The sequence below is a fragment of the Indicator indicator genome, chromosome 4, assembly GCF_027791375.1.
Source record: "Indicator indicator isolate 239-I01 chromosome 4, UM_Iind_1.1, whole genome shotgun sequence".
Lineage (NCBI taxonomy): Eukaryota > Metazoa > Chordata > Aves > Piciformes > Indicatoridae > Indicator > Indicator indicator.
This window is the reverse complement of record NC_072013.1, coordinates 8,749,599-8,767,474: the sequence shown is the minus strand read 5'-3', so window position 1 is coordinate 8,767,474 and position 17,876 is coordinate 8,749,599. Positions and strand designations below refer to the sequence as shown.

Sequence of the window (17,876 nt, the reverse complement as noted above, 5' to 3'; positions counted from 1 at the left end):
ATGACTTCAGGGATCAGCTGAGCATCTGAGACTGCAGTAATAATGTAGGGGAAGTCGTCTGGCAGTTTGGGGGGGGGGGGAGTTGTTTGTTTATTTGTTTGTTTTGTTTTTTTGTTTGTTTTACATAAATCCCACAAAGTGCGAGTTCTAATGCTATTTCTTTGGTTTAGCATTTAATAACTTTTGCATTTTAAAAATAATCTGCATATCACTTACGCAGCCTCCAATTTGAATTCGACCTCTAGCTCCTCCTTGGACTGAAAGCAAGAGCAAAAAAAGATTAAATGAAGTAGCTACATAATGTTTTCTCCCTTTTCTAAAGCCTAGGTCCCTGGTATGCAGCATGGAAATAATTGGTTACCAGTCACAGCCTAGGATAAATATTTCAGACTGGGAGGTGTGAAACGACATTTGCGACTGGGGAGTTTAAGGATTCCTTCCTCACCTCCTTCCTTCTTCAAGGTACCATCATAACAGCCTGTACTTTCACCTCTTAGTGTGAAGCTGCTGCAGAAGGACAATTTGCAACTTGCTTTGTCTTCTGAATTCTACCTTTTCCCCCTAACCATTCCTGGCACTGTCCTGCCATGACTTACCATCCTTGCTATTAGCTGGAAAGTTAAAGATACTTTCCACCCACCACTTTAACATAATAACCAGAGAGTGGTATTATCAAGTGATTCAGAGTTAGAGTTATGCAACCCCCTGTAAGGCAGTGTTGATGTGCACGAGATGGTTGTAAGTGACCTAGTTTGCATGCCAGAAACAATCTTCCTGTGGCAGCAAGAAGTTGCACATGGGATATTTCACTGATCTCATCTATATGTCTGAAAGGGAATCAAGACTTTTTTTCTCCCCAATTTATAGTTGGGAAACTGAGAAACAGTCATCCAGGACTCTAAAACCACACTAATTCTGAGAGACAAGTCAGCAGGCTCAGCCCTAGATGAGGTATCACTGCAGAGGACAGTGCTGGCATGCACACAGGGACTACTCTGGATTTGCTTTCAGGGTAAAAGTAGGTAACCTCAAGGGAGCAGGGAGTAGTGGTTATGAATTGCATGGGGAAAAAACTTGGAGATTGCTCACCCTGCAAGAGCTGTGCAGCCTTGGTGCTACTCAGAGAGAGCTCACAGTCAGATCCCTCCCCTGCCTACCATGCTGCTTCAGTCATATGCTCTAAATACTGGGAAAAGGGACTCAGGCTCTCCAATCCAGATTTTTTACCACTTTTTTGTGTTTATATTTTGAATGGCAATTCATGTAACCATTACTGGAATAAGTCATCCACAACAGTTTCAGAAAGCTCACCCCATGATTTCTGAAGTGCTCCCTAACTCTCTGCTGGTTTCTTAGTTGCTTTAATTTTTTTGTTCTCACCTCTGAGCTGGGCTTAAAATACAGGATCACTGTTCTGTCAATTGGCAGTTTAGCTGTATCAAAGAGTGCACAGAGGAGATGGTCATCTGGAGTAGCAAAATCCTCATCATACACTGTCAGCTCCAGCACATTCTGGAAACAGAAGGGAGAAGGGGGGTTAGTAGCTTGTATAGGCTGAATATCATCAGCTCTAGGGAAGAAGATTTGGGGATGTGCTTAAGAAAAAAAAGTGGAGGAATGAAGTATCAATCCCCTTTGGAAAAATACACTCTTAATTGAATATTCATTCCTCCTAGTTCAGTTTAATTGTTGTGACATGAGTAAAACATTGGCTAAACCTACACAACAGCTTAGTTAACTCCCACATCCTGAATCCATCTTGCATTGAGCCTCTTATTTCCTTAAAACTTCAATACCGAGCTCAGTTTCTGGCCCTCCTGACCACCACCATCCAACAGGTAAGGGAACTCTGTCATCTCTACTGTTAAATGACTTGAACTTCCCTTGTCATGGGAACGGTTCATGGGATAGGATTATACACACACAAATTCTTGAGGCTGCTTCAAGCAGATAACTTTGGTTCCTTACCTTGACCTTACTCTGGATCCTGAAGTAGAAGGTTTCATTCCACACGGGATTGTTGGAGTTTCTCACAGTTTTAGTGCGGGACTTTTCGCATGTGGCCGTCGGCAGCCACAGCGTCACGTAGCAATCGGCCTCACTTACTGGGTAGGGAAAAAGGCAAAACAATTGTTCATGTGGCAAAGCCAGTGGTGCTGCATGACAATAGAAGAGTTATTGCATGGTACCAACAGCAAGTATGAGTTATTTAAAAGGAGAAATGACTGATATAATGTCACTCTTTTCAAGATATCCTTCTGAGAGAGATACACACTGTAAGATGACCTAGAAATGGAGGTTGCTGTTCTTCTTTGTGTGAATTGCAGACAACAGTGATGTTGTGTACAAGAGGGTGAGAATTTCCCCTTCTTATCAACCACTTTCTTCAGTTTCTCAACCAACAAGTTTTCTTGTGCTCACTTGTCCATAGACAGACACATTAACCCTCAGCTGCTGTTTGATAAGAGGGACCTGGGAGCTGCCTTCATTTTTTGAGAACTGTCTCCATCTCTGCCTTGCCTTCAATGATTACTTCAGTAAGAGTTTAGGAGAGCAGCTGTGGAACTGCTCCTGTTGTAGGAGATGGCAGAGGGTTCCTCCAGAAGTTCATTGAATTAGACATTGGATCTTAGCTAATTGGCACCTTCAGGAAGACAGGGACCATGTATCTCTCCAGATATGCACTAGCAGAAAGTTAGGGAAGGATATTGCATTTGTTTTCTCAGAGGCACCTAAATTAAAGCATATCTCAAAGGGCTACAGCTAAAACTGCAATATATTGTGTGCTGGAGGAATTCAATGTTTCTTCATGAAGGTTATGCAGAATACTTCAGAACTCTGAAAGACTTGCCTTAATTTGGTACATCAGTATCTCTCTGAAAGAGGAATGAAGCATCACCTTTTTCAAGGGAAGTTGCCTCTGTTTATTTCATTTATAGCAGAGTTTATTTAAGAACTAGACCGAAGACTGCCTTCCTTCTGTCTTAAGGCACCACTTCTAATTGCACATTGCTTGCCAAATTCCAGCATTCAGTCTGTATTTTTCCAGGAAGCATGTCTGTCTTGGACTGGACATTTCAGGAAAGTCTTATCTGGAGAAGTGTTTTTCCAAGGATGAGACAGAAGGAAAAATATGAGGCTTTTTCACACACAAAAAATAAATTCTTGATCATTTCAGTGCCAGGAAATAGTCCTTCTACACCTTTTCCAGAGTAGAAGGATTTCCCAAACCAGAGTTTGCATTGCTAGATTTATGCTCCATAAATAATTTCTTTCTGGACAAATGCATTTTCAGATCCATATATTTCCATGACAATGAGCTCCACAGTTTACTTGTTTACTCCTTTTATTAATTTTAAACTTTCTATTCACCTTCTCCCTCCTGTTCCATTTTACAGAGACAGCTTCCATGTCTTCCTCAATAATTTCCCCTCCACTCTTAAGACATGCAGACTATTATTCCCTCTGGATGCAGCTGTTGTTTCAGATCTGCCCTCTTCGTTGCTGCCTTTCTACAGTTGCTTTTGATTCTGAATGACTTTCTTCCTTTTCTTTTTTATTTTCTTCTTTCTTTTCTTTTTTCTTTTCTTTTTCTTTTTTTACTTTACTTTTTTCTTTTTTCTCTTTTCTTTCCTTTTTTCTTTCCTTTGTTCTTTTATTTTTCTTTTCTATTATTTTATTTTTTCTCTTTTTTTTCCTTCTGAAATTCTTTTCAAATAATAATGCTTTGAAGAATTTTGAAACCGCAAAAATAGGTATTCAAATATATTTGGAGATCCTACAAGTAATGATACTGATTTTAGAACGTTTTATAAATATTTCTGTATGACTACTGCATGACTTCAGGTTTATTACTGGAGATAAATGACTGTTGGCTGTTTGACTGGCAAAGTACTCCGTCCTGATGATGTCATTTTTATATCTTAACTGTACTTTGAGATACAAAGCATATCAAACTATCCTTAATTATACAAGCAGATGCAGGCAAACTAGTCAGCTCTGTATTTAATGCAAAATATTGCCTAAGTTCTGCTTTCACAATCTCTTTTTACAACCTACTTGTTTGTGATTTTGCCTTGCTGCCTGACACGCAGGAGATCTGAGAGGAGTCCTTTATGAAACCTTTCTGGTTTATTGCATCACCACATGTGTGTCACAGCCATGGACCAGGAGGGAGGTGCAGGTGCAGAGAGTGCGACCCATGATATGGCCCAATGATATGGTTAGTACATCCCTCACTAAGAGCTGTGACACAGGCAAGTCTACTGATACACCTTCCAGAAAAAACATGTGAACAGCCACAGGGTAAGATGGAAATGGTACTGCATGGTAAACACAGGCCTTGAGCATCTTCCCTGCCTCATACTCTGCAAGAGATGATAGTGCTGACTGTTGGCACTGACAGTGAAACAGGAGAAGCAAGAGACATGGCAAGGTGACACCATTTCCCTTCCTTGTCCTTTAAGTAAACAGCAGTATTTGCCTTTCCTGCTCATTCTCTTCCCACCATTTTCCTGCTGTGTGACTCAAGTCCTTGCACAACTCAAGACTGCTATGTGGGCACTAGAAGGGGCAAGGCATTCAGTGTGGTTTTGGAGTCATTTCAGGGTAATTAATAACGGTCTTAACCTGGCAGTAATGATTTTAGAAAGTTTTTTCCTGTTTCTCTCTTCTGTCCAAAACCAAAATTGGCTCGGTGAAAAGACTTTCTCTTCCCAGGTGTGGTTCGCAAAACTTCTACCACCCAACAGCAAAATCACCGCTTGCTTTTGAAAACACAGGGCACAATCTTTTTCATCCATCTGTGTCAGAAACTCCCCTTTCTCTGGGAGAAAGCATTTCTCCCCAAAACCACATTCAAATCTTAAAACCCATCAGAAGGCACAGGAACTGTGTTCAATGAAACAGCAGCAAGCAGCAAGAACTGACCTGGCTTATAACAATGAGCTTGTATGAACACAGGGTTATTTCAGATATACTTGGGAAAGGTGACAATAAAACTATAAAAGGAAATTTGGGGCCTGTTCTCTAAGACGCCACTAAGAATGGGGCTACTTACAGGCATCCACTCGCTGGAGATTTCTCATCCGAATGATCCTTACAGTCAGTAAGTAGCAGGGAGAGGATTCTATCTGGAGAAGAATGGTACCAAAAAAAAAACAAGGTATGAATAAGTCTTCAGTGGGAAAAAAAAATCAAATGTACAAACTGACCAAGTTTAATAATACAGCTGATAAAAATCAAGTCAACCATCTCACTACTTCACAGTTGAGCATCTGCAGCATAAGCTTCTGCTATTAAAATAGTCTCGTTTTAATGTTTTATATATTTCAGTGTCTTTTTGCTGTGTTACTCTAGGTCAGGATTGTTCATCACAGAGGAAAAGACAGGCATAAATCCCTGTCAGCTGATACCGTTTTTGAGACTCTTGCAAACCCCCTTGCTCTGAAATTGCAAGGATTAGCTCTGCAATGTAGCTACATTAAGTCTCTTGAACAGAGTGAATGCACTGGTGAGCACCATGGTGGAGTAGTCAAAATACCAGTAGTCTTACTCTAAGTTACAGTCAATCCCCTCAGCAACCACCCATGGGGTCCCATCATGTTGGAAAGAGTACCATGAGGAATATCTGTGGTTGCTGGCTCTCATGAGATAAACTCAGAATACTACTTTCATAGGTGTTCTCACCTTCTGCTGCCAAAACATAGGTTTCTCTCTTTTTTTCTCTTTTCAATTGCATGGGAAAACTAGGAGCAATAACCTGAGCTTTAGTAAATAACAGCTATGAGATAAGCTAAAAGCTGAAAATTGTTTCCAGAGGATTTAGGGGGTAAGGAATTCAAAGACATTGAATTGTTGGAGCAGGGCCAGCGAAGGGCCACAAAGATAATCAGAGGGCTGGAGAACGTCCCTTATGGGGACAGACTGCAAGACTTGGGGTTGTTCAGCCTGGAGAAGAGAAGGCTCTGGAGAGACCTTCTAGTAGCCTTCCAGCACTTGAAGGGGTCTACAACAAAACTGGGGAGGAACTTTTTACAAAGGCTTGCTGTGATAGGAGAAGTAGGAATAGATTTGGGCTGGAGAAGCAAATTCTTTACAATAAGGGTGGTGTGGCACTGGAAAAAGTTGTCCAGCAAGGTTGTGGATGCCTGCTTCCCTGGAGATCTTCAAGGACAGGTTGGACAAGGACTTGAGCAACCTGGTCTAGTGGAAGGTTTCCCTGCCCATGGCAGGGGAGGGGGGTGGGGGGGTGGGGGGGAGTTAGATTAAATTTAAAGTTCCTTCCAACCCAAACCATTCTATGAATTAGGTATGGGTTGCCTCTGGGGGACAATAAAGACCAATACCCTCCTCCAGTTAAACCTTAAGACTGAAAGTGCTTGACTTTCTTTGGTCCCTTTGAGTGTCTCAGCCCTAACCTTCCATAAAACAAGTCTCTCCAGATTTTGTGACTGCAGGGTCCTCTTCCTATTTATTATTAGAGGATAATGTGATTTCCTTCTTCTAAGGAAGGCGATTTCCTCCTGGCTCACTCCATAAAGCTGTCTCTGGCTCAGTTCTATCTGCAAAAGGCTGCTCTGACAAAGCCAATAAATAAATCAGCATTTCCTGTGGCTGTAACACGTGGTCATTTCCTCACACTCCTAGGAACATTTCCACCTACCTAAGTGGTTAGAACAGAGCCCTCCAAATCATTCTTTTTGACAACTGCTAATTTTATCAACTGATTTCCTCTCATTTAGGAGCATCCTTCTATTTTTTATAGCACTTCAGAGACTTCCTAGAATGACTATAAACAGACAAAATAGATGTTAAGACAGATAAAGAGAAGCTGGAAGAACCTTACTTAAAACAATACATGCAATGCTGCCAATTTCTAATTTTTTAATTTTTTTTTTTCAAGAGAACATAGCAAAGAGGACCTTGTTTTCAGATAGGAAGACAATTAGGACTCCTTTGTCACAAAAAAATACTTTTGCAATGTGCATTTAAAATCCTCTTTTCTCTCTCTTTACACACCATGTTATGTTAAAATATTTTTGCTGAGACCTTAAGAAGGGTTCCTGCTTTCCCCCTTCCTGTATCTGCCTTAGGAATAAGTTTTCTTCCTTTTCTTAGTTCATCACTAAATTCACCCTCAACAATCCACCCATCTTCTATTTCAAGTGTTCTCAAAGGAGAAAAAGCCTAAAAGAAGCTGCAAAACTTGGAAACAACTGCTGATAGAGGGGTATGTCCTCTGAGCTACCCCATGCAAGGACATTGGTTCCCATCTCAGAAACAGTACAGATATATTAATACAGTTCTCCACCCAGTTAATTAACCCTTCTCATCTGGGTAATTAGCAAAGGTGGATCACCACACTCACATGTTAGGAATGAGCTTAGCCACCTCAGCATATGCCCTAGAAGGTAGAAACTTATTGCTCAGTAGGATTCACATAAGCACAGGGCAATTCTTGCAACCATTTATCTCTGGAGATTGCACAAGGTGCTGCCAGCTCCTGGATCAGCTCCAACTACACTTCCTCAGGCAAATGGCATCGCTTGAATGAGAACCCACGGATTCAATATCTGCAAAGCAGCTTGAGATTCTTAGATAGGATATATTAAGGAAGTGCAGTGGGCTGGGGGTTTTAAATTGTTATTATTATGACTATGTGGTTTCTGCCATCTGATCAGCCATCTCCTGTTTCCCACGTAATGACTTTCTCAGGTGCTAGCCAAATTTCCGCATCTGGCACAAGGAAATCAGTGCTCAGAGATGTGGCTGTCGCATAAAGGCTTACTCAACTTTTACAAAAAAAAAAAAAAAAAATCAGTGACTTCACAAAAGCTACAGAAATCAGAGGCTGCACTTGCACTTAGGGAGAAGCAGATGCCACCAGCTAGTTACCAGAGCAAGAGGCAGCAGCCAGGCGTTGGCCATCCTGGCAGCTCTGGCACCTGCCAGTGGGGATAACAAAGGCAACAGGGAGAGCAAAAATCACCTGAAGATCAGGCCTCACTAGTTCTACTGCTCCCAGGAGGATCTGCTATTTTAATTAATTCCAGTAACATATTAAACAAAAGAAATCTATTTAAATGGCAGCTGTGACAACTGTAACATGATGTATTAGGGTCTAGTTACACAAAGAAAATAGCAGCTCTGCATGCATAAGTCAAAGGGTAGTTCTGTTATTCTGTTTACTTAATGCTTATTATGATCTCTTTAGCATAAAAACAGTTGTTACTATGTCATGATAATTCTGCATACAGAGAGGTTTCTACTTGGAGTGCCCAGTTCAGCCTGGAGAAGGCTCCAGAAAGACTTTAAGTACTTAAAGGGGCCTATAAAAAAGACAGGGACAATCTTTTTAGAAGGGCCTGTTGACAGGACAGGAGGTGACTTTTTAAACTAAAAGAGGGGAGATTTAGATTAGATATAAGGAAGAAATTGTTTACAGTGAGGGTGGTGAAACAATGGAACAGGTTGCCCAAAGGTAGAGGCCCCCATCCCTGGAAACGTTCAAGGTCAGGTTGGATGGGGCTCAGAGCAATCTGATCTAGTTGAAGATTTCCCTCCTTACTGAGAGAGGTTGGACTAGAAGACCTTTAAAGATCCCTTCCAATCCAAACCATCCTGTGATTCTACCGTAAGCAGTGTCCCACCCCCCTGGCTAACAAAGGCATACTACAATAAACATTTAGTCACATTGTAGCTTTGCTTTTGCTGAACCCAAGACTGTAACTGTTTCACTGACTGTCAGTCTGTCCGCTTGTCTTCAGTGCTTCCCAGATTGTGCTTATATGTGCTTTATGTGCACGTGTATGGCACAGCTGCATGCAATATAGCACACTGCAATGCCAGTACACGAGCAGGCTGTACAATGCTGGTTCCTCTGTATTCCTGGGGAAATGAAGCTTCACTGTGATTTTCCAAACAACAACTCCATCAATGTAGAGCAGACTACATTGTTTCTTCTTCCAGTTCTGCACCACTTCCCATAAAAAGGAATAAAATGATATGATACTTGGCACTATGTTACTGTGCTGGTGGATATAAAGGATTCCTCTGTCACGTGAATGATTCCAAGTGAGTAAGAACTGTAAGCAGAGTTTCTCAGTGCAGAGCATTCTGGCCATGCAGGCTGGCTGCATTTCTGGCAGATTCGTGCCTCTGTAGGTCTCTTCCAGCCCTCTTTGAAGTCATGCATATTCAGATGTAGGTATGTGTGGCATGCACCATCTGAGAAGCACTGTTGTAAATTACTCCTCTAGTTTAACTCTGTAATAAGTGCTGTCACATCACGAGAGGCAGTGGAGCTCCAAAATGCTGGTAGTCCTTAATGAGAAAGGGCCCATGAGATCTGAGGATGGCTGTTCTTCTTTACCTTTTTCACTTGGTTTCCTCTCAGTATCTTTCTTCAGCCTTTAGGCTTCTAAGCTGGACAAACTCCTCCATCATGGACTAGCTAGCGTCATCTAGCTAGCAGCGCCTTCCCAGCTTGCCCTATCAACGATGCAGACATACACCACTCTGTTATGCCTACTGTAGACTACCTCAGTCTTGCAGTTCCACAAAAGTACTGTCAAATGTGTGCTGGCTCAAGGCCAATACTTTAGCATTCAATGTTAGTTCCTTGTTTCACCACAGATGTTTGATCAGGTAGCAGAATACTGCGGATGCCTTCCCAAAACAGAGTGGTCAACCAAAAACACTAATCCAGAGGGGAAAATTTACTCTCGAATCTCCAGGGGCAACCAACACATTCTCAGCCTTGATTGTTGCCCTTTATAGATTGGTATTTATTCCAAAGCAATCATAAACTAAGAGACAAATAATGCAGAGATCCTGAAATTCATCTTCAGTGTGTGTGATGAAATCTGTATCAGGGGGCTAGAACACCTCTGCTATGAGGACAGGCTGGGGGAGCTGGGGTTGTTCAGCCTGGAGAAGAGGAGGCTCCGGGGAGACCTAATAGCAGCATTCCAGTACCTGAAGAGAGCCTACAGGAAGGACAGGGAGAGACTGTTTACAAAGGCCTGAGGTGACAGGACAAGAGGCAATGGCTTCAAACTAGAAAAGGGCAGGTTTAGATTGGATATCAGGAAGAAGTTCTTCACTATGAGGGTGGTGGAACGCTGGAACAGATTGCCCAGGGAGCTGGCTGAGGTCCCTTCCCTGGAGATATTTAAGGTAAGCCTCAACGAGGCCCTGGGCACCCTGGTCTAGTTGAAGATGTCCCTGCTGACTGCAGGGAAGTCAGAGTACATAACCTTTGTAGGTCCCTTCTGGCCTGGACCATTCTATGATTCTATATCACCACTGAAAAGCAGCTGTCATCCAAGCAAGTGCTCAGCTGTTGCTTTTCTACATTAAATGGGGAGTACCTTCCATCCAGTCTTGGGAGGAGGTGACCTTTGTCATGCTGGATGAAAAATTGTAGCGAGGAAGCAGAGAAAATTGTATGCCACAGCATGCTGGTACCATTATCTACTTCAGTGGAACTGCACTGTGTGATACTCCACAAACTATCTTGCAAAGTTCAGACAAGATGTAAATGGTTTTCATTTTTTTTGTTGCTGTTGTTGTTGAAAAAGGCCATTTCTACAGACCAACCTGGGAAAAAAATGTGTTATCTATGAAACCACTGAAAAGAGCTTCTTCTCCACCCACACATTTTTCCTGCAGTCACCCAATAATAATGCCTCTATCCATTTCTATGTCATCTACTGGCAGAGAAGCCTTTCCTGGCAAGGATAGCTTCCCCACATTGACTAAGGTTCCTCTGCATTCCTGGCCTGGAGAGGCATTCTGCTGAGATGGAATCACTCACAGGATGTCACCAGGGCACTCCATCCCCAGGTGTTAATTTAACTGGACAGTAGCCAGGGACCAAATCAAAAGAACTGAAATATTTTGCTGCTGACATGTATCTAGAGTTGGTGGTTGTGTGCAGAAGTGCCCATCCTGAGATGGGAATACTCTTCATGCATATGGCCACGGTAACTCTGCTTTCAGGGGTAACTTGTCTTTGTCCACAGCAGGATGGGAAGTATATGCAAGGCCTAGATTGTGCACATGATACTATGCTTGAAACATATTTCCAGAAAGTAGAACTTCAAGATATTGGTCAACACATCATGGATACCCTCAGTGCACAGTGATCCCAACACAGGGAGAGATTTATTATTTGGCTGATAACTCAGGCTAGTTGCCTAACCCTTGCAGTAGTGTTAATATTGTTCCCCATCTTTTAGTATTTTCAGATGTTTAACAGTTGGGATTTTTTCTGATTTTTGAAAAATAGGTCTATCTGAAAATACAAAGTATTCAACTGCATGTTCAAAATTATTTCCTTATGAAGAAATCTAGCCAGGATAGTCCATCTGTGAAAAGACTGAGCCTTCTTTTATAACGCTTTATCCTTTTAAAGCAGAACAAATTAGGGAGAAATAAACTAGGCTGAGCATTAACCATCTGGGACTGAGCCTCATCACACCTAATTCCAAATAGCTGTAAAATAGGTGTTTACATCTGACAGCTGTTAGGCATTTCTGGAGACACATCCTAGGGTAGACATTACAACAGGCATCAGACTGATTCTCAAGGGAATCTAGAGGTCTATCTCAGACACAGATGTTTAATATTTTTTATGTCACATGCAGATAAGGCAAACCATGATGGAGTGTATCACTTCAGCCATCTGTGTTTTAGGCACCCCATTACCACCACTCAGGGTGGCAGAGGAGGCACCTGAGTTATGAACAGCTTGTGCAGGCGAGCAGAGCCACTGCAGGTGTCATGCTCCTACAGGCATCACAGGACTGGCTCAGGAATTGTTGCCTCCTGCCTTCCTAGTCGCTGCAGAGCCTGGGGCTGGAGATGCTCCTAACAGCAGGCTCTTGCCTTTTCAGGAGACAGAGACCCCACCTCTGGCACTGCTGGGGACCTACTCCTCCTCTCTGCATCAGCTCCTGGTTCATGTCATCTAAAGCAACCTGTAACAGAGGCAGCAGCTGCAACCTCCTCCTAACCTTGCCATGCAGTGTGGCAGCTCCCCACTATTCCCACGATCTCAGGAGCTGCTTCTGACTTCCCACATCCAGTGGAAGCCAGGATTCTTGCTTTGCACAAGGGTAAGGGTTTAACCTATCCCTCTTCTGTTAAAGGGCTGCTGTTCTCCCAGCTCAACAAACCCTGAAAGAAGGAGCCCTTTCCTGGAAAGGAAATGAGATACTGCTTGACCTGAGGTATGAGGCATCTTACCCATGTTAAAGACATGGGTCATGTTGAATTCAGAACTATGCATCCAATTTTCTCCTCCCCTTCCCTTACTTTAATTATTGGATGAGACCTACTGCAATCCTTAAATATTTTAGCATAAGCACTGATGTCTGAAATACCAGAGCTGACTCGTCCTGTTGCCTTAGCACAAGGCAAAGTACCAGCCAAGGCCTGCATAATATAGATTTCTTAATGCAGATAAACAGCATCTTGGCATAAAGGCACACACAGGTGCTATGATATGCTGTGGTATGGGTCTAACAGATGATCTCTCTTAGCAGGCAGAGACCCTTATATTTAAGTTTTCTGGTAGTTTCAGCACTGAAGAATTTACATTTGAGAAAAACTGAGCAGAAGATTAGAGCATGTTTGTATCTTCATGTAAACACATGATACACTGCAGTAACCGACTTGGGATCATGCAAGTACATAGAACAGACTGCTATGTTCAGATCATAGGAGAAGAAACATTGACAACATAACCAGACACAAAACCAAAAGTCACTCCATCATCAATGCATTGTCATGAATTTTTTGGAATTTTGAAATATGAAAATTAATCCTTCAGTGAGACAGAGGCAATACAGTAGCCTAGAGGAGGGTTATGGTCCCATACACACAAGATGATTCTTTCGGTCCACTACTGTCACACCTGCCAGCTCAAAATCTCATGACCCTTGAATGTTTTTGATCTAAGCCTATATCCCAAGCAGATAATGCAAAAACAAACACATCACTATGTGGGATTAAGAAATGGAGACAAGAAGTTACCTGTCATGTGTATAATTATCATAGGTAATTATAACCCAAGAGTTTAAATCTCTTGCTTTCTCTCAACATGATTTGAGGTTCCTTATGCCTTTTAAGGAGCAGAAGTAACACCGAAGACTGATCAGTTCATCAGTTTTCAGCCTGTTTTTACTACCTACAAAATTCTTCAGCCTATACCTGGTCCAGAATTTCAACACCTCCACAGGCTGGAGATACCAAACATCGCAAGCTAAATATCTGCAAGGTGAAATGTCACAAAGGCTCACCACTGCTAGAATACACTCTGAGAAAATACAGTATAATATTTTAATGCCACTGATTTATTTACTTTTAAAATAAAATCCTAATAGTAGGCAAACACAAAAGCTGAAGTCTGAAAAGTGTATGTGGAAAAGTAAAAACACTGCAAGTGTGAAGAATTTGTTTTAATTTCTCAGGGTGTAAATTGTACCAGGACTAAACTACCTTACCATAAAACTAACCCCTCTGCCTGGTTACAGTACCACTTCAACTTCCAAATAAAGCTCCTTTTTAACTTCATTTTTTGATCAGTAAAACTTGTCTGCATGGTATATAACACAAATTTCCATAGAATTATCTGTCTCAGAAACAGACAGTTCTTGAGACAACATTGGTATGTGAGTCACATTTAAACGTCTCTAATCCTGACAGACAGGAAACAATGCCTGTACTTAGTGCACAGATAACAGAGTAGTTCATCAAAATCAGTTAAAGCTAACAAAAACAAACCTATGACTGATCTTCAAACACAAGAAATAGCTCTAGCACATTCAATCATCTCTTCTTTCACAGAATCCCATTCATTGTAGGGTTTTTGTTTGGTTTGGTTTTTCCAATGAAGCACAGAATTGGTGGAGACTCAATCAGGATTTAATAATCCACGAGTCTCCCAGAAATTGCTAGGATATAGGTGACACTGTTGAAGATGTTGCAATGGAACATCCATCACTGTTACTTTTGGTCTTTTAGTTATGAGAAGCATTATGGAACAGAAAGATCACCAATGGGGTGCTTTTACAAGTAAGCGAGGGATTAAAACGGTAAATACTCAGCATGCCCCAAATAAAAAATAACAGAGAAATGCAGCAAGCAATTCCAAAAATCATCAACATAAGTGGAACAAAACGATCCAAACAATAAACCTAAGGGGTTTTTCATTGTAATACTCAAACTGCTGCCATCATTATTTATCTACCTGAGCTTTCTCCCCTTTAGAGCAAAGCAAAACACTCAGAGCTCTTGGGTTCAAAATTCTCTCATTATACCTTAAAATCACCACCGCCTGGAGCGTTTCTTCCTTCATTGTCTTCACCATCTCCCAAAGAATCAATGTTTGAGTCTCCATCCTGAGGAAATGATAAATGATAACGTTAAAACAAGAACAGCAGCATTATCAGCGTAGATAATTCATTCCTACTTGCAATAACCCATGCTGAAACCCCAGCTAGAACAGCTGTTGGTTACACCCAGCTGTGTTACAGTGCTCAGCAGAACGAACACATCACCATGTGGTTCAGCACACACTGGTGCAAAACCCATGTCAAGGGTATCCTTCCAACTAGTCAAAGAGCAAAGTCAGCTGTCAGACACATAAAAGGGTCTTCTGTGAATAAAGGATTGCTTTTTATTTCAGGTATGATCTTTTGGCAAGCTGGTCCTGCTTTCAAGGGTATTAAATCTCAATTTAGAATATCTCAGAATCTCTTCCCTTAGTATGAACCCAGAGAATGAAACACACTGCAACTGCAAAATTTTAAGCCTAACGTTTCAATGTCTTCAGGAAACAGAAGCTCCAAAATACTTTTACAGTGCAAGGTCCCTTTCTGAAATGCTTTGTAGGAAAACACTATTAAAGGATAGTTCCTATATAAAAAAAAAAAAAATTTAAAACCACTGTTTCCAGAGAAATTCCTGAAGTGATTTATGTGCCTTCTGCCAGCCAAAGACCACACAGAACGATGTATAATACATCAGTTAAAATGAAATGAAAATCTTGAAACGACCTCAAGAATGCAAAGCAAAACAGAAAATTCAGAACAAAAAATTAGAATAAAATTCAGTTCCTTATCCCTGTCCTCTATCCTGTCCTTACCCCTTTTCAAAAGCAAAAAGTAAGGTCGCCCTTTCAATGCTTTATTGATACAGAAATCTGGATTCATGCTGTTATTTCAGTCCTCTAAAAACTGTTTCCTTCCCTGCTAATTTTTTCCACATTCTCTGGTTTTCCTGTCCCCTTGATATGCTGACTTCTCTCATTTTGCCTATGAAGCTGAGATCTTTGGCTGCAATGGAAACAGTAGGACTTTTGCCACTGATAGCTGTGAAGAGAACCTTAAACTCCTTCAGACAGAGACTTTGCCACCTAGTCCCATCAGACAGACAATTGTACAGTAGTTTGTTTATAAACACACTTACAAAGCAGGATTTTGCTTTCTGTCAAATGCTGTCAACCTTAAGCAACATTTTAAAGCCTTTTTCTTACCTGTAGTCTTCCTGCACCTGATGGGATTGTGCCCTTCCCTGACTTTAAGTAATAGAGTATTTCTGGCACCTCCACAGGCAGCACTTCCTGAGATATATCTGCAGAATTTACTTCTGTAGGAGTCAGTGACACCTCCACGGGCAGCAGTTCCTCAGAGAAGTCTGCAGGATTTACTCCTGTAGGAGTCAGTGACACCTCCACGGGCAGCAGTTCCTCAGAGAAGTCTGCAGGATTTACTCCTGTAGGAGTCAATGATACCTTCACAGGCAGCAGTTCCTCAGACATGTTTTCAGGAGTCAATGACACCACCACGGGCAGCAGTTCCTCAGACATGTTTTCAGGAGTCAATGACACTACCACGGGCAGCAGTTCCTCAGACATGTTTTCAGGAGTCAATGACACTACCACAGGCAGCAGTTCCTCAGACATGTTTTCAGGATTTACCCCTGTAGGAGTCAGTGATACCTTCACAGGCAGCAGTTCCTCAGACATGTTTGTAGGACTTACTCCTGTAGGAGTCAACGACAAGTTATTTTATAAAATGACCTAAGGCTCCACCCATCTCATCTCTATAAGTAAAGGACTTCCCTCCCATTGCTGAAGACAGTGGAGCACCAAGGATGACTGCTCCAGGGAAGGATCTTACCAGGCAGCTACAACAGCCAAAAGGGATGCAGAACCTCTCCCAGACTGCCCTTGATGCTTGGCACCTGTGCTGCTGTCACTCTTTCTCTGCAGCGAGCAGGATCCTGGGCCGTCCTTTCAAGCCACAGAACACACCACCACTGAAGCCAGCTCCTTCAAACCCAGCTCTTCCCCACCTGCAGCACGACTACCGTGAGCAAAGAACGATGGCAGATCCTGTGTGGGAGAAATTAAGCCCTGTAAAAAGCCTCTGCGTGTAAATAACTACAAGTGAACTACCCACACAGTAACTCCCCTGGAAACAACCACCCCACCACCTGACAGGTTACAGCAGGGACCAGCAGCTCCAAGCTCTTCCTGGGCTGCTCCCATTTCCTCTTCTGAAGGGAGCATGGCCAAGGCATGGGGCTGGGTCTTTGGTTTGCAGAGATAAGCTGCAGGCAAGGGAGGTGAGTGAAGGACATGGAGCAGTAGTACCTGATTTTGTGCTTTAGGACAGCAGAGAAAGAGGAAGTGGATATTTGCAAGGATTAGCAGAGATCTTGAGGTTAATATCTATGGCTACAAGCACTACCTAGGACTACTACTGCACATAGCAGTACCTTAAAATCAACAAAATATATTGAGGAAATATATAATAACTGTGCAAACAGGCAGAGGTTATGTTTTGACACATTTTCCACAGAAGGACAATTGAACTTTACATGGCAGCTGTAGGGAACTCCTATTGAGATGAATGGAATATGGCATCCAGTAGTTTAGTTTTACTAGTTTTATTTTACAGAGATTTTGTCCAACCAAAGAGCATGAACAAAAGAACAGATGAACATCTCCAGGCATACTCAGTGGAAATTACCATCTTCAAACACAGAAAAACAAATGAATAACAAACTAGCAGCTCCAGTAACAGTAGGCTGTGTCATAGCATCTGCATTTCCAGCATGAAAAGTAGCTCTGACCACACTTGAAGTACAAGAGCATCTCTTGTCTTCAGGTCGTGGACACTCTGAGCTGCATCCTGGAGAATTCCTCTTGCAGCTTAATTTAGAGAACAATCATTTTTAGCCTCACCAGAAAAGAAGGCCTACCTGACCTTAGAAGACCTACCAGTAATATATCAATATATTCATTAGTAGACAGACCAGCTTGCCCAGGCTGATTAGTTCTGAGAACCATTAGCATGGATTTTGGAAACCCCTCTAAAGTGATGAATCCTAAGAAAATCGATATTCCCTGTCTTCAAGGAAACTCAGGGAGAAGAACAAGTGGATTATGTGTACAGACTTCCACACCTGCAGATTTAATCCCCCATCTGGAATGATCTGTATAGCCTTCAGCTAAATCAAAGCATTCTGCTTCCATCTGAATGCCACAAAGAAAATTCCAAGGCTCTCATTAAACAACTGGACTAGTGTTATCTAATTTAAAATCAAATGTACAAAGCTGGGTGGTCTCAATTTTTACAACATAAATGACAGCCTCCAAGAGGAAAGATTTTATTTATTTAAATTTCATATTTAGGCCATTTAAAGACAGATGAAGCAAAATAACCTATCTGCCTAAAAAGCTAACTGTAGTTGCCTTGGCAGCAAATAGTACAGTAGTTTCATCCTTTAATACTTGCTATACCTCATACTACCTCTAAAACTTAGGTTTCTTATTCACACTGCAGTCCAGTTTGAAGAAG

General features: G+C 41.8%; 1 protein-coding gene across 1 annotated transcript in view; it reads right to left on the bottom strand.

Moving 5' to 3' along the window:
* The window catches only part of LOC128981445 (uncharacterized), a 56,317-nt gene extending 40,281 nt beyond the window's left edge, over positions 1–16,036 (bottom strand). Inside the window, exons 1-6 of the mRNA XM_054400233.1 lie at positions 15,545–16,036; positions 14,328–14,408; positions 5,060–5,132; positions 1,969–2,105; positions 1,381–1,512; positions 217–257 (exon numbers count right to left, since the gene is read on the bottom strand). Coding sequence (XP_054256208.1) covers positions 217–257; positions 1,381–1,512; positions 1,969–2,105; positions 5,060–5,132; positions 14,328–14,408; positions 15,545–16,036 — 956 coding nt within the window. The remainder of the gene's footprint in view (positions 1–216; positions 258–1,380; positions 1,513–1,968; positions 2,106–5,059; positions 5,133–14,327; positions 14,409–15,544) is intronic.
* Between the last annotated feature and the right edge of the window lie 1,840 nt (positions 16,037–17,876).